At 42.2% G+C, this 14,397-nt stretch overlaps 1 protein-coding gene across 1 annotated transcript; it reads left to right on the top strand.

The window, feature by feature from the left end:
* Window positions 1-12,284: 12,284 nt before the first annotated feature.
* Window positions 12,285-14,054, top strand: ventx2.1.S (VENT homeobox 2, gene 1 S homeolog). The gene is given in 3 exon segments (NM_001087981.1): window positions 12,285-12,708; window positions 13,006-13,262; window positions 13,488-14,054. Coding segments are annotated over 3 exon segments (1,011 nt in total). The 5' UTR covers window positions 12,285-12,287; the 3' UTR covers window positions 13,821-14,054.
* Window positions 14,055-14,397: the final 343 nt, after the last annotated feature.

The raw sequence follows: 14,397 nt of genomic DNA, 5'->3' as shown, positions 1-14,397 counted from the left end.
TCCATCTTGGCGGCAGACAACAATGCCAATTTTCATCATGTACCATCCGATAAGCATTCCCCAAAAATCCAGGACACCCTGCTGAGAATGAAGGCTATGTTTCAATAACTCCCATGCAATCGAAACCATGTTTGCCCAATAGGTTTTTATCTTCTTTCTGACCAAAGACAATAATGTGTAGCCCTGCGATGGCTAATGTGTGGCCCTCCAGCTGTTTGTCTCAACGGCTTTCACAGTTTGGCCACCCCTTTGCAGAGGAAGATATAAAGAAGATATATTCTTCCTCATTTTTGCTGCACTCAAAAATGACAATTATTGACTGCCATAAGTCAATGGCCATATTCGAATCTTCCTATGGTTGTTGTAGTTAAAAAAATAACCAACTTCTTCGGGACACTACTAGGGTTACCATCTGGCTGGTATTTTATTGGCCTGGCCAGTAAAAATGATGGCTGATCCCAATGTTATTAATAGGGAAAAAGGATAAATATATAGGAAGGCCAGTATTTTTTTTTAGAAAAGGTGGCAACCCTAGACACTACAGGCAATACCTGCAATGCGATAAGACACCGTCTACCTCTGAGGCCGTTTCTTTTGCAGCTTGAACGTGAAAGTGTCTTATAGTAGAAGAGCATTTCGGCTGCGTTGTTACTTTACATGTGTAAGTTTGTGGAATAACTGTGATTTGCTAATCACTGTGCACTATGGGTTTTAATTTTTGGCTGGATTAACTGTTAAGCAAAGTTGTAGGGATCCCATGCTATTGTTTGCTTAAAAGCCATTGAGTTTAGAGTGATCTCTCAGAGAAGCCACACTCTTTTTGTTCCCATGAGTGACTTGAGGCCATACACTTCCAGATCTGCTAGTTTGGCGAGGTCACCTAATGGTTATCTATTTCTCTGGGGCAAGAATTGGATCATACTCCATACAAAGCCATACAGTCACATGGATGACCCACATTTAATTCATATTAAGGAGTAATGGCAAAGTTAAAGGACACGCCATTAAATACTTAGCCAGAAGGATCATTGATATGCTTCAATGCTGTCTTTTTTGTGACCTACCATCTCTAAAAACTGCACCTGTTTGCTTATAGGGTCGTAGATACAGGGACTGCAGATAAACACATTGAAAGAGGTAGTTCAGCTTTCACCCTCTATCAGAATGGATATGAATGCTTATCCTATTGTGGTGCAATTGTTAGCTGCCCAGTAGGCCAATAACTTAATGTCGAATGGACAAGACTGAAAAACTAAAACCACATAGAGCATCATACCTGTTCCATTATCCTAATTGGTTGCAGACAGTGACACTGAGATTAGGGTTTATTTTATGTCTGATTTGTCCCAAAATAAAGTAATAGCTGAAATGATGAAACTTCAGCACTCTAGAAGACAAATGTTCCCATGATTAAGTTTTAATGCAGTATAGGCCATAAATGAGTTGGTTATCACTGGTCCACTCTGCATTGTTGCCCTGGCTAGAGAGTGGGCTTTCTACCATCCCCAGATACCGTGAGAAAGTAACAATAATACGTTTTTAAAAAATTCCCTCTTCATCTCATAAGCATATTTTAGCTGCAGGTAATGTTCCTGCACATGTGAGTTACTGAGTTCCTTTCTCTTTAGTTGACTCTAGGCCAGTGCTGGAGACTAGACAGGCATAGCCCAACTGAAACAGTAGGGTTGCACAATGATGGCACAGTGTAGTCTATTGTATGACCCATCCAGCAAACCTTAGCGTGGTTCTTGTGGAGCTCTCCCAACCTCGCTTCCCCTTGTGATCACTGCTCTCATGAGAAACTGGTCCCTTCTCTACCGGCTTGAACAGTGCAGCATTTTCCTCGCTTCTGAGCGCTGATCCAGATAGAGGAGGTGTTCTAATATCAAAGCAGGCTTTTATTCAAGCATTCAATGGAAATATGACCGCTTAAGACTCACCCCACCACGGCATGTCCTGAATGTTGTCCTGAAACGCATAAGGCGATGCTGTTACCTTAATATGCTACAATAAACCTCCTTATATTCATCCGGAGTGCCACCAGTATTGCTCATTTGGTTTTATTCAAGCACACATATTAATGTTACAGCAGTGGAGGTACAAACTAACGTGTTTCGTGCCTGTGATCTTAGCACTTCCTCAACTCTGAGACCGAAATCACAGGCATGAAATGCGTTAGTTTGTACCCCCACTGCTGTAACATTAATATGTGTGCTTGAATAAAAGCCTACTTTGATATTAGAATGCCTCCTCTATCTGGATCACTGCTCAGAACCGAAGAAAATGCTGCACTATTGTATGACCCAAGCTAGGACCTTAGCTGTGAAGCCCCAAGGGCTTAACACCCCCAACATTGTGACACAGGTATGTACAGCCTACCTTTGACCAGAGCAGGGCTACATCAGATAGAGCCAAATTGGGTTCTAACAAAACACAATTCACCTAAAGGCTGATCAGTTAGATTCGTGTAATCAACAAAAACAAACAAAAGAGAGTCCCGACTCCTGCAGTGTTTATAATGAGACCCTGCCCAAATATCCATTCAGGGAAAGGTAAGGACATTCGTCCTTATGAAAAGCCGTTCATCCAACTAGTCCAACTAACTTGCTGACTAGATCTCACTCTCTCTTCATCTTCAATTAATGATCACAAGGGATTGGCACCACAAATAAACAGTGGTGCCAACACCTAGAGATGGGGGCAATCTGTAGAAACCATGAAAAGCAGAGGCCATGGTTAGTAAAGCCATAAAGTGTCCCTCACCATTTTGAGAGCTATCATGCTTATAGCTGAGCTCAGACCCCCAGGGGTGCTTCGCCAATGAGGCAAGTTGAGGCCGTCGCCTCAGGCGGCAGTGCCCCACTAGGTACCAGGGGCAGCAAAAATGCTGCTCCTGGTATTTTAAGAGCAAATTTCCGGGGGAGGGGGGGCAGCAGCAACTGCTGCTGCCTCAGGCAGCTGAGGGGCCAGGATCGCCCCTGCAGACCCCATACAATGATTTAGCTGGGGGTGATGCTGGGTTTTATATTAACTCTCTTTCCCTTGAGGCAATCATCATGCGTCCTTCTGGCTGCACTACACGTCCTACTTTCCACAGCCAATGGACAGGTTTAATGGTGAACTTTGTATGCTGGTAAAGATTGCACACAGAATTAGAGTGCTCACCTGAACGTAATTACCCTCTCGGGTGCCGGGTGCTAAACAGTCCACAGGACCTCCTGCTCAAGGTCCAAATAACTCGAACATCCAAAGAAAACTGTAGCACACCGATCAAACTTGTCTTGTGAAGAAAAGTGTTTTTATTGGCTCACGGCAGACATAAAGTTTGGCAACGTTTCGGGCCACGCAGGGCCCTTTATCAAGCCTTGATAAAGGGCCCTGCGTGGCCCGAAACGTTGCCAAACTTTATGTCTGCCGTGAGCCAATAAAAACACTTTTCTTCACAAGACAAGTTTGATCGGTGTGCTACAGTTTTCTTTGGATGCTGGTAAAGATTGTTGATCCCATGGCACAATCTCACAACTTGCATGTCTGCAAATATACTTGCACTGTATGCCCGAATATGTCCTTCAGCATGAATAATACCGATTTTTGTGCTAAACATGTTTCATGATCTTGGTCAGTGAGGGGGACATTATATGTTTCTCTATAGAACTATGCATGTTCTGTGTATCTCATGAGTAGTCTAAAAATGCAAAGAATTGTGCATTCAGCAATCTTCAAGGCTCCTGCCATCCTCAACTTGACCATTGAAAGGGGCAACTCACACTAAAGTAATAGGAACCAAAACTGCCCCTATTTAATCAGTTGTAACTCCCAGCACCTTTATTCAGACTTTGGTTTTCAAAGCATGCTGGGGGTTGCATACAGGACTTTTCTGGTTTATGATTTAGTTACTAAAGGAGACAAGCAATTGAACCACCGCTGTTTGCAGCAGAGCTGTGTTTTGTCTGTCCCTCGTGTACCGCATACATCTATAACCTAAGGCAAAGCTGCCGATATCGGTCGTTTGGACCAATTTGACAGCTTATCTGCCCGTGTATGGGGGCTTCCGACGGGTCTTCCCGATCGATATCTGGCCACGATATCGATCGGGAAGGTTTGATTTTTAAACGACCGACCCGTTGGAGCTCCTTGGCGTATCGTAATTCGATTGTTCGGCCATACGGCCGAAAGTTCAAATTACCCCCGATTTAGCCATGCCGTTAGTGGCATATCGGGGAAAGATCCGCTCGTTTGGCGATGTCACCAAACAAGCGGATCTTTGAGTCTATAGCCAGCTTCAGTGGGAGTAAAGGTGGCCATACACGGGCCAATAAAAGTTGCCAACAGACCAAGTCGGCAGCTTATTGGCCCGTGTATGGGGCCCTCCAATGGACTTTCCTGATAGATATCTGGACGAAAGTCAGCCAGATGTCGATCGGGCAGGGCGAAAAATCCTGTCAAATCTGTGATCCGACCACAACCATCAGAATATTGCCAAATGAGCGGATCTTTCTGTGTATGGCCACCTAATGACTCCGAGCATCCTCTGCCAAGCAAGGTCTCTCATTACAGACTATACGCCACAGACCAGCAAGAGCTGTGGAGTAGACTATTTGACATGACTGTTCAAGATCTTTGCACGTGGCACCTTTTGTGCTGTTGCTGTGTCACGTTATCTCTGCTGGAGACTTTTTGCACCACTGTCTCTGTGTTGTGCTCCTAGGTTGTCTCTTATTTGTATTATAATAATGATGTTGAACAGATGTTTAATGCTTCCATAATTAAAAAAATGTTTATACCCAATGCTTAACCCTGCTAAATAAAATATATATATATTATTTTTGACATATGTATACATAAAATAAAAACTGTTTGATATAAAGTGTCAGTTTCCAGTGTTAACTGCATTATTTGCTGCCTGTTTTTATTAGTAAATGTTATACAATGTCTCTTTCTGTACTGATGGTTCTGACCAAATATGTCAAAAGCAAACTCACCTCCAGTTGACTTGTAGGCTTTATTGTGGGTCTGTTAAGCACCTGGTTATTGCAATTTTGTTTCAAGAGCCAGAACCAGCATTTCAGAGAACAGAGAAGACAGGCCTGATCACTGTCCATCGTCTCTAAAGCTGGCCATAGACTTCAACAGATTTCACCCCTGTATCAAATGAACGATCGGACATCCCAATCTTCCGACCTGCCAGTGACCATTCCCATTGAATAAAGTAGTAAAAGAACAAATCAGACAATGTTCTGGCCGTGTCAGCAATCGTAACAAATTCTAGTGTCCGTCACCCATTGATATCGTCAGATATGCAGAGAAATTATCACCATGGTACAAAAAATGTCGGGACGATCCACACACAGTCCAAAAATCATATGAAGCTTCAATTTGTGCAACTATATCTTTTCTTCTATGGCCAGCTTTAAGCTCTTGTGGGTCAATGGAAGCAAGTCCCCCAACTATGTTCCAACATTTTGTGGAAAGCCTTCCCTTAAGAGTAGATGCTAAATCCTGTTTTAGTAGCAAAGAGAAACAAATTCATGTTAATATAGACAGGTGTCCAGCTGAATATATCCTGTGATGGATATTACCACCTACAATCAGGTAGTTAATCATACTAACATTTAGGGGATTATTTATTAAACTCAGAATTTTTTTGTTGGACTTTTAAAGGGGAAAATACAATTTTTTTCAGAGGAAAAATAATAGATTTTTTCGGGATTTAGTAAAGTCCGATGGTGTTAAAAGTCCGATGATAAAAGTACTCTAACTCAGACCTGTCAAGAACATGCAAAAGTCAATGTTAGATGTCCCGTTAACAACTGGAAGATTTTCTGAGTTGCGATAGGTTTCTGAAAAAATCGTAGATTTTACTAAAAAAAAAACGTATGTTTCAAGTGTAAAATCCCCAAAAAATTGTAGGATTCTGATTTTTTTCTGATTTTATTGTGCCTTTTTCTGCACAAGAAAAATTCATGAAAATGTATTGATCACCCTGTGTGCCTTTGCCTTTAAAGTTCCATGGCCTAAACAAATGATGACATCAGAGGGGTTCCAATCAGGATCTTCTAAAGCTATTATTTCTAATAACCAGTTGGGTTTACTTTGTCCAGTTCTGCTATTTATGCGAGGTGCACCACCTTCTCTATACTATTAGGGTGATACCATGGGCACCCTATTAATCATTTCTACTAGTGGTAGCAGTTAAAATGCCTTCCCTGGGACATTTCTAATTTATTATGATTTGCAATCCAAAAAGCTATTTTTAGGTGCCAGCTAACGCACTGCAGATATGTATAGGAGTCAGTCTGGGGCAAGTAATGGCAATGAAAGCGATGTATGTGACTTGGCCCTTAAGGATATTAGAACTGGCCAACCCTGAATATCTGCAAATATCCATTGAAAGTTACCTAAACTGCCCTAGGCCCCAGCTCCTCTCTGCTTAATTACATGCAGGGCACTATGTGGAGAGTTCAGGTTCCGGGAAAGGGTCGCTGGGGTGACAATGAGAAGTTCTCATGTAGAGTAAACATCAAGAGGCTTCTCCAAGCAGCCCCGGCTCCTTCAAAGCTTTTTCCTAATTGAATACTAAGTAGAGATCAGAAGGACAGATTCACATCTCATCAGGATCCCATTGAGATGTTAAATAACTGAGTAACTACAGCAGATTATCTTAGAATTGGAACCAGTGGTTTTCTTTCAAGGAAAGACGTCTGGAGAATGGAGTGTCAGTTCTTTTGTCTCTCAAAGTAGCACAATTATCAAACCATTAGTGAAGGAGCCATGGCTAAATGGTCCGGGTACAACAGACATCTAAACTGACAGAGAGATATGGATGGCTTGTTGTGTGGTTGTCCATGTGTGCTGCTACAAGTAGCTGTAATGAAAAAGCAGTGCACTTCACCTCCTGACACCAACAGAAAGTTCTGTAAATAGCCTTGTGCCCATCATTTATGCCTCACACACAATCATACTTTTTAAAACACTAATGATTGATGGGGAAGCTACCCTATGGGGTCCTTGGATTTTGACCATTGGAACATGATAGTTACAACTCCTTTTCACTTATTTACTTAAATAGCCGCTAACCACAAAATATGAGCCAGGTTTTTTAATCACAATGCAGCATATTTCTCAGAATTGCAATGCAATGGCGCTAGTACAAAAAGAATTCATGAGAATTTATGTTAATGGGGGCTTGTCAGGTCATGTGGTGCCAATAATGGTGTTTATGCACCAGTCCTGCTACAACTCTTTGGTACCACAATTGCATCCAATGCATCAAAACAAACAGTACTGCGTGTGCGTTTATGCAAATCAGGTGCAAGTTGTGGATAGTATTGAGTCACTTCTTTCTTCTTGCTTTATTTTTCATGCAAGCCTATTGCAGCTCTTGACGCAACCTGCAAACAGCACACTTGTGCACAATTCAACAGATCAGGCTGAGCAGGCGCATTGGTGCTTAGAGCAAGTACACAAAAGTACAATGAGTGTGCTTGCCTTCAAGTACCTTTAATAGCATCGATATGTACCACATCTGCGTCAGTGGTGTAACAGTAAGGCACTGGGCCCCCACACACACAAAAATATTTGGAGGGTCCTGTAGTACCTTCAAACTCTTCCCCGTCATCCACTCATGTCCCTGCTCCCTGCCACTCATGCCCAGGTAGAAGAGTAGGCTGGCAAGGGAGATTTTCTTAATTATAGAGGAGAGCTTAAATCAGGTTTCTCAATTTCGTGCCTGAGGCTGAGACCACATGGGCAATTAAGTCAGCCAGTTTGGCCAAGCCTGATAAATTTGAACAATTTAGACCAGTAATACCCAACCAGTAGCTCGTGAGCAACATGTTGCTCTCCAACCCCTTGGATGTTGCTCCCAGTGGCCTTAAAACAGGAGCTTATTTTTGAATCCTAGTCTTTGAGGCAAGTTTTGGTTGTATAAATCAGGTGCACTGCCAAACAGAGCATCAATGTAGACAATCCACATAGGGGCTAACAATTGGTCAATCACAGTACTTATTTGGCACCCAAGAACATTTTTCATGCTAGTGTTGCTTCCCAACCCCTTTTACTTCTGAATGTTGCTCATGGGTTCAAAAGGTTGGGGATCCCTGAATTAGACTATACAGGCTGTTGGCTCTGGCTGTTGTCAGTCTGAGTATTTTTGCAGAATGAGAGAAGCAGAGCTGCTCAATGCCCCTGCTCCATTGATTTGAATCCGATCAGCCTGTGTGCGGACACTCACAGCAGAGCTGAAGCTGAGGTCAGTTTTTGGGCTGACCTCAACCTGTGTGTGACCACACACAGGCTGATTGGTATTGAGCAGCTTTGCTTCTCTCATTCTGCAAAAATACTCAACAGCCAGAGCCAACAGCAAGTGTGCCCATAGCCTTTAGGGGCTTTAAAGGGAACTTCTGCAGTTCCTGGCAGCACTCCCTGTGCTCATTTATTTAAAATATGACATTGCCTAAAGACCAGTCATGTACATCAAAACACACAAAGTTCCTATTGGGACTTGCACATCTGTTGCAACACAGCTGCTGATATTGGAGTCCATTGTAGGATAGTACCATGTGGAATTAGACGTCACATGAAAGACTTTCTCATGGGCAGGTCGTGAAGTATAAGGGATATATACTGTATATGTGTGTGTGTGTGTTATGACCCATGTTCCATATCAGGTAAATCCAGACAATGGATATGTGAATATTAATATTAGATTCAATAACTTCATGAGGATCCTACTGCAGAACCCCTCTGTCTGTAGCGCTGGAGCCACCAACAAAGGGCAGCTTTCCTCCTATTTACATTTTGGATTATGGGTGCTAAACTCTTTGACGTTCCTAATCTAATGTCTTTGATGTAAATGTTTAGGAAAGGAAGTTGTTTGCCCCTTTCCTTTGCAGCGATAAAATCTCTGGCTCCGATTCCCTGCTGGGAAAGGTTGGTCTATTAAAGGGATATTTGCATAGGACCCTGTGTGACACGAAGACTCCAATTGCCAAAGAGTAAACACCTGTCACCAATTATATGTCTGATCAGTAAATATAATACAGTGTCAATATTTTATATTCATTCTGTACAAACTCATTGTGTTGAGTTGAGTTGTTGACCTGGGTAAATACTGGTAGCCCAGCATAAATTTTCTAGTTCATTAGGAATGTGGCAATTATGAAGTAGTTTGGGTGGGATTTAGATAAGTGCCAAGATAAACTTCAAAAAGACTCCTTGCAAGTGTCTGTGATACTCTGAATGGTTTCTAACAGCTTTTTTCTATTACCGACTCTTGTTCCATCAGCTGACGTGTGAATGAGGTCTGTGTTTTACACCAGGGCCACACAGGCAGGGGTGATTCTGCCATGAGGTGAGGTGAGAACCTTGCTCCAGGCGCCGAGGCAAAAGGCCTCTGTATGATGTTACCTGGGTTCCCACAGAGCAGTGCTTAAACACTAGATGGTTGGGCGTACTACTGGTGTATTCTGAACAAATCTGACCAGGAACTGCATCATCAGGTCAGGGTGATTACAATGAAAGTCCATGGTGTGGATTCTCACCCTCCCATAAAGGTGGAAACCCCATGGGTAACAAAACACTCACAGTGATGCCAGTGTGCCATTGACCAGCACACCCCAAGTCAGGAGGACATGGGAAAGGGACTAATCCCCATTCTTTCACCTCTAGGGTCGGGGAGAGGGGGGCCCTGCCACACCACACTTACTTGATTAGCTGGGCCCCCCATCTTTCTGAGAGCTGCTAACTTCGGGAAGGCATGGACGTTTAAGGGGCCCTGGCCACCAATTTTCTTATAATGTGGGGGGGCCCTGGCCACAAATTTTGGCCACCAATTTTTTCTCATGTGGGGTCCTAGCCACCAATATTTTTTAATGGGGGGCCCTGACCACCAATATCTTTTTATTTTTTATTAACATGTGGGAACCCTAGCCACCAATATTTTTTTTGTTTTTTTACTGTGTGGTGGGAGGGCGGACCTGAAGGTGGGGCTTGCGGTGGGCGCAGCCCAGGGGGCCCAGGAAATTTTGTCGTATGTGGCCCTGCGATTTCTGATGGTGGTCCTGCATATAGGTGACAACCTCTGGTCTATTGGTTGGTTATTAACAGTCCCGGGGAGCTTTTGATGCTGGAGAACCAGTACAAATACATATTTATCATTATCCATAGTAGTATTAATATTAATGTGTTATTTGTGCTATACCAACCTATATAATTTTCCTGTGCAGTTTCAGGCTGCCTGAAGTCATTATACATTTGTCGAAGTACACAGATGTGTGTGCTTCAACCACCTCGTATAGGTTCCTTTCGGGCAGAGTGCAAAGCAGTGTATAGGCCCTTGCCATAGGCCAATTGTACAGCAAAACAGGAAAAACTGCAGCACCTCTTGTTTGAAAAATTTATTACAGTTGGTCAGTAACAGGCAACGTTTCGGGCCTTGTCTTGCCCTTTCTCAAGCCTTGAGAAAGGGCAAGACAAGGCCCGAAACGTTGCCTGTTACTGACCAACTGTAATAAATTTTTCACATTTTTCAAACAAGAGGTGCTGCAGTTTTTCCTGTTTTGCTTTTTTATTATACATTTGTCGGTCAACCTAATTTTACATTTTGGAAAATTATTTTTTACATGATCAAATGATAGTTTTAGTGGCCAAACAGGTGAGTAAAGGGGCAACACACGCAGCAACAATAATACAGTTCAGTCGGAAATAGTTTCACTGAAGAGAATAGGAATCACAGTGGAAGTTTCGGGTGCACTGCCTGAAAAACGTCAGGTTAAGATACGCCCAAAAACATAAATAAACATATACTGCAATGCACAGCAATAAGGTCCATTGACTTATTATGACTACATTCCATACGTCTTGGGCTTTGGCACCAAGACCCAAATTCATTGATATGCAAGCGAATATCATTGTCTGTAGGAGACAGACAAACGCAACTGCTGTTTTGCCTTCCATTGTTCCTCAGCAAAACCACAATTCTATGCGTCTGGTCTCTAATGTTTTCCCACTACTGTCTCCCTGAAAATGAGTTTATAATTTCCATTTTCAAGATCCATTTATCCATTTAATTGGCCAGCTATGGGTTTGGAAGACCCTGTGGCAATATAGCCATCATGAAGTGTATATAGTCCAGAGAGTAGGTGTATGCTTGCTTTGTTTTACAGTTTCATAAATATAAATTAAATATATGTAAAATTAGCCAATAAACCTTTCCGATCTGATTCCTTTATAAACATATACAGTCCAAGATAGCATTGGTGTAGACACCAATGCTCCAAAGTGTTGCCCAGCCTGTGCCTATTAGTTTTTTTAGTTCCAAGTGCCCACACCTGCTCAAGTTACCTTAATAACCTTCAATATTTCCTATAGGTGTTTAAAATTCTATGCACAATATTGAGCCAATTGGGGTTATTAAGATCCCCTTTATCTGCCAATGACATAAAATCCAAGTTGATGGCAAGAAAGCTACAAAGGGCCAACAGAGTAGACTCCCTTTTCCAGGTTCTACTCAAATGCCAGGCTGAACATTATTCCATTTGCAGGGAAGGGGTTAAAGGTAATAGTGCATTAACAAGGTATAGTAGATAGGTTGTGATACCCATAGGCATCAAAGTGGGTAATGGTTGTAAATTTTAGGTGCTTTGGAGCTTCATATCAGCATCTTGAGCCACTGCCTTTACATACGCGCCCTCCTCATTCACACTTTAATACACGTTTTCTGTAAGATGATTGGTTGTTGGTACACTGAAACATTGATTGCCACATCTAGTGGCATCCAAAAGACTTCTATAAAGATTTGAACCCCTTTTTTTAAAGAATATTAGTGACCTGAGCTTTTCCATTGTTGTGTTCATTGTCCAAGGAAAGTGTTGACTTTATACTGATATATTATCTAACAAGTTGATTTTATTTAGCTGTGTAAGTACATGGAATTATATATAAATTTGATTTATAAATGTTGGCTGAGTAGGAATGAGAGGCATCCAGCGGTGCATGATAAAGGATGTGCATTTAATGTTAATTGGGCTACTACTGGGTGAGCCAACTAATGGCAGACATGGTGGAGCCAGCTCTTAGTGAGAGGCAGAATGTGTAAATGCAGGGACACAATCTCTTTTCTTTGAGGTAATTGATGACAATTAGGTGCTACTGATCTCTGCCTTTGATGTGTGTTTACACAACTAGTGGCTGCATTTGCATACGGGGTATAAATAGACGGGCTCTTCCTCCCTGTCCTCATTCCAACATCTCTTCACTTAATGAACACAAGGACTAATACAGACAAGATGACCAAAGCTTTCTCCTCAGTAGAATGGCTTGCTCAAAGCAGCCGCAGATCTTACAGAGAAAAGCCAAGCAAAGTGGATCAGCGATATTCACCGTACCCAAGCCCATCACTGCCTTCCTGGAACAGTGAAGTATCCCCTTCTTCATGGAACAACCAACTATCTCGAGATCCAGACAGTGCCCAAGTCTCACCATGTCCTGGGAATGCACAAGTATCTCCATATTCCTCAGACAGTGAAATATCACTGTATTCCCATGAAGAAGAAACCACATTCCATGGAAGGGACCTTAATACCTCAACCCCTGGAGACAATGGATTTCTACACAGGGACACAACCACGTATTACAGAGGAATGGAGACCTTGCCAGCCAGCACTCCAGCAACATCACCTGTGAAAGGGGCACAATCTGTTGATTCCGGTAAGTTGAAACCAATATTACATGATGAGATTTACAACTTTTTGCTTATCCAGCCTCAGTTGTAGGTCATGTTATTGTTCTAGAGAGCATTGCTGGGGTTTAGGTGTAAAGGGAAACCATTAAATCTTTTTTTTTTCTTGGTGGGTTCTAGGTTTTAGTTTAGTTTCCCCTTAGCTCACAGCTGTTAGTTGTATAGTGGACCCAACAGGACACCTGTTTGCATTGTAAGTTTATGACACCTACACTCTAACCATATGTCCCAAGACTAATCACTTGTCCCCTCTCTTGTCCCTCTAGGCTACAGCACTAGCACTGACTCCGACTATGAAAGTGAAGCAAGTCGCTCCAGCTCTGCAGCCCCTGAAGGAGATGCCACCATGTCTCTGAGCCCCAGTGATACCTCAGATGAAGAGGGCAAGATGGGCCGAAGGCTGAGAACAGCTTTCACCAGTGATCAGATCTCCACTCTGGAGAAGACTTTCCAGAAACACAGATACCTTGGGGCATCTGAAAGGCGTAAACTCGCAGCCAAACTCCAGCTTTCTGAAGTCCAGGTAATTTGTTTTCCTTCACCCTCTTACTACAGACTTCAGTTTTAGTTGTTATTGTATTTCCTAGTGCATTTATCCTGGTACAGGATATTACTTAAATTGAATATATTGCATATACATGCATATATAACTGTACATTGCTTATATCCGGGTTGTAGTTGTGGCAATTGGCTTTTTTTAATACAGAACTTGGCAGTAAACTTACCTTTACTTGTTCTTTCTCTATAGATTAAAACCTGGTTTCAGAACCGCAGGATGAAATACAAACGGGAAATTCAAGATGGCAGACCAGACTCATACCACCCAGCCCAGTTCTTTGGTGTGTACGGCTATTCACAGCAGCCAACTCCTGTATTCCAGCATGCAGTACAACAACCTTACCCAGGTTATAACCCACTAATGGAATCCATGCCTTGCACCATGCCCTATGCCATGCATCCTCCTGCCATGGACTCCCTGAGTCCCTTCAACTCCCAGCCTTTCCAGATGCTCTACTTGCCCCAACAGCACCTTGGGCAGCCCCTGTCCTTCCAGGAAGAAAGGCCATTTGTAAGATATTAATCTGAAGCTAATGAAAGGACTATACTAAAGGCTGGACTTTTCCATGGACTTCTGTTCTTCCACAGGACAAAAAATTGCACTGAATGTTGCTATTGGCAAGATGATTACAGAATAGCTGGCTACTATTGGCCTATTTGTTATGTATCTTTACATGATTTTATTCACATTGAATATTGAAGTGTATATTCTATGAGTAATACCATTTGTATGACTAATAAATGTAAGTTATATTTATTTGGAATCATGAACGATTATTTATTTCTATACATGGGGTTTATTAAGCTGCATAGACTTCTGCTTTCTGCCTTGGGCGTTTTTTAGTAGCTTCTTTGCATTTTATGTGTCCCCGCCCATCAGCAATAAGTGTTGATTGGTTTGTTATTATTATTTATGCAATTATAAAGCACCAGCATATTCAGCAGCGCTGTACAATAAATGGGTGTTTACACTAAACACACAGATTTACATACAAAAACACCCAATAACCAACATAAGGGGTACAGAGGGCCCTGCCCAAAAGAGTTTCTGATCTAAATGTCTATTATGAATTATAAAATTAAAGCAATTATTGGTTAAT

The sequence above is a fragment of the Xenopus laevis genome, chromosome 7S (genome assembly GCF_017654675.1).
Source record: "Xenopus laevis strain J_2021 chromosome 7S, Xenopus_laevis_v10.1, whole genome shotgun sequence".
NCBI lineage: Eukaryota > Metazoa > Chordata > Amphibia > Anura > Pipidae > Xenopus > Xenopus laevis.
Note: the sequence above shows the minus strand (reverse complement) of the source record. Positions and strands in the feature narration are given on the sequence as shown.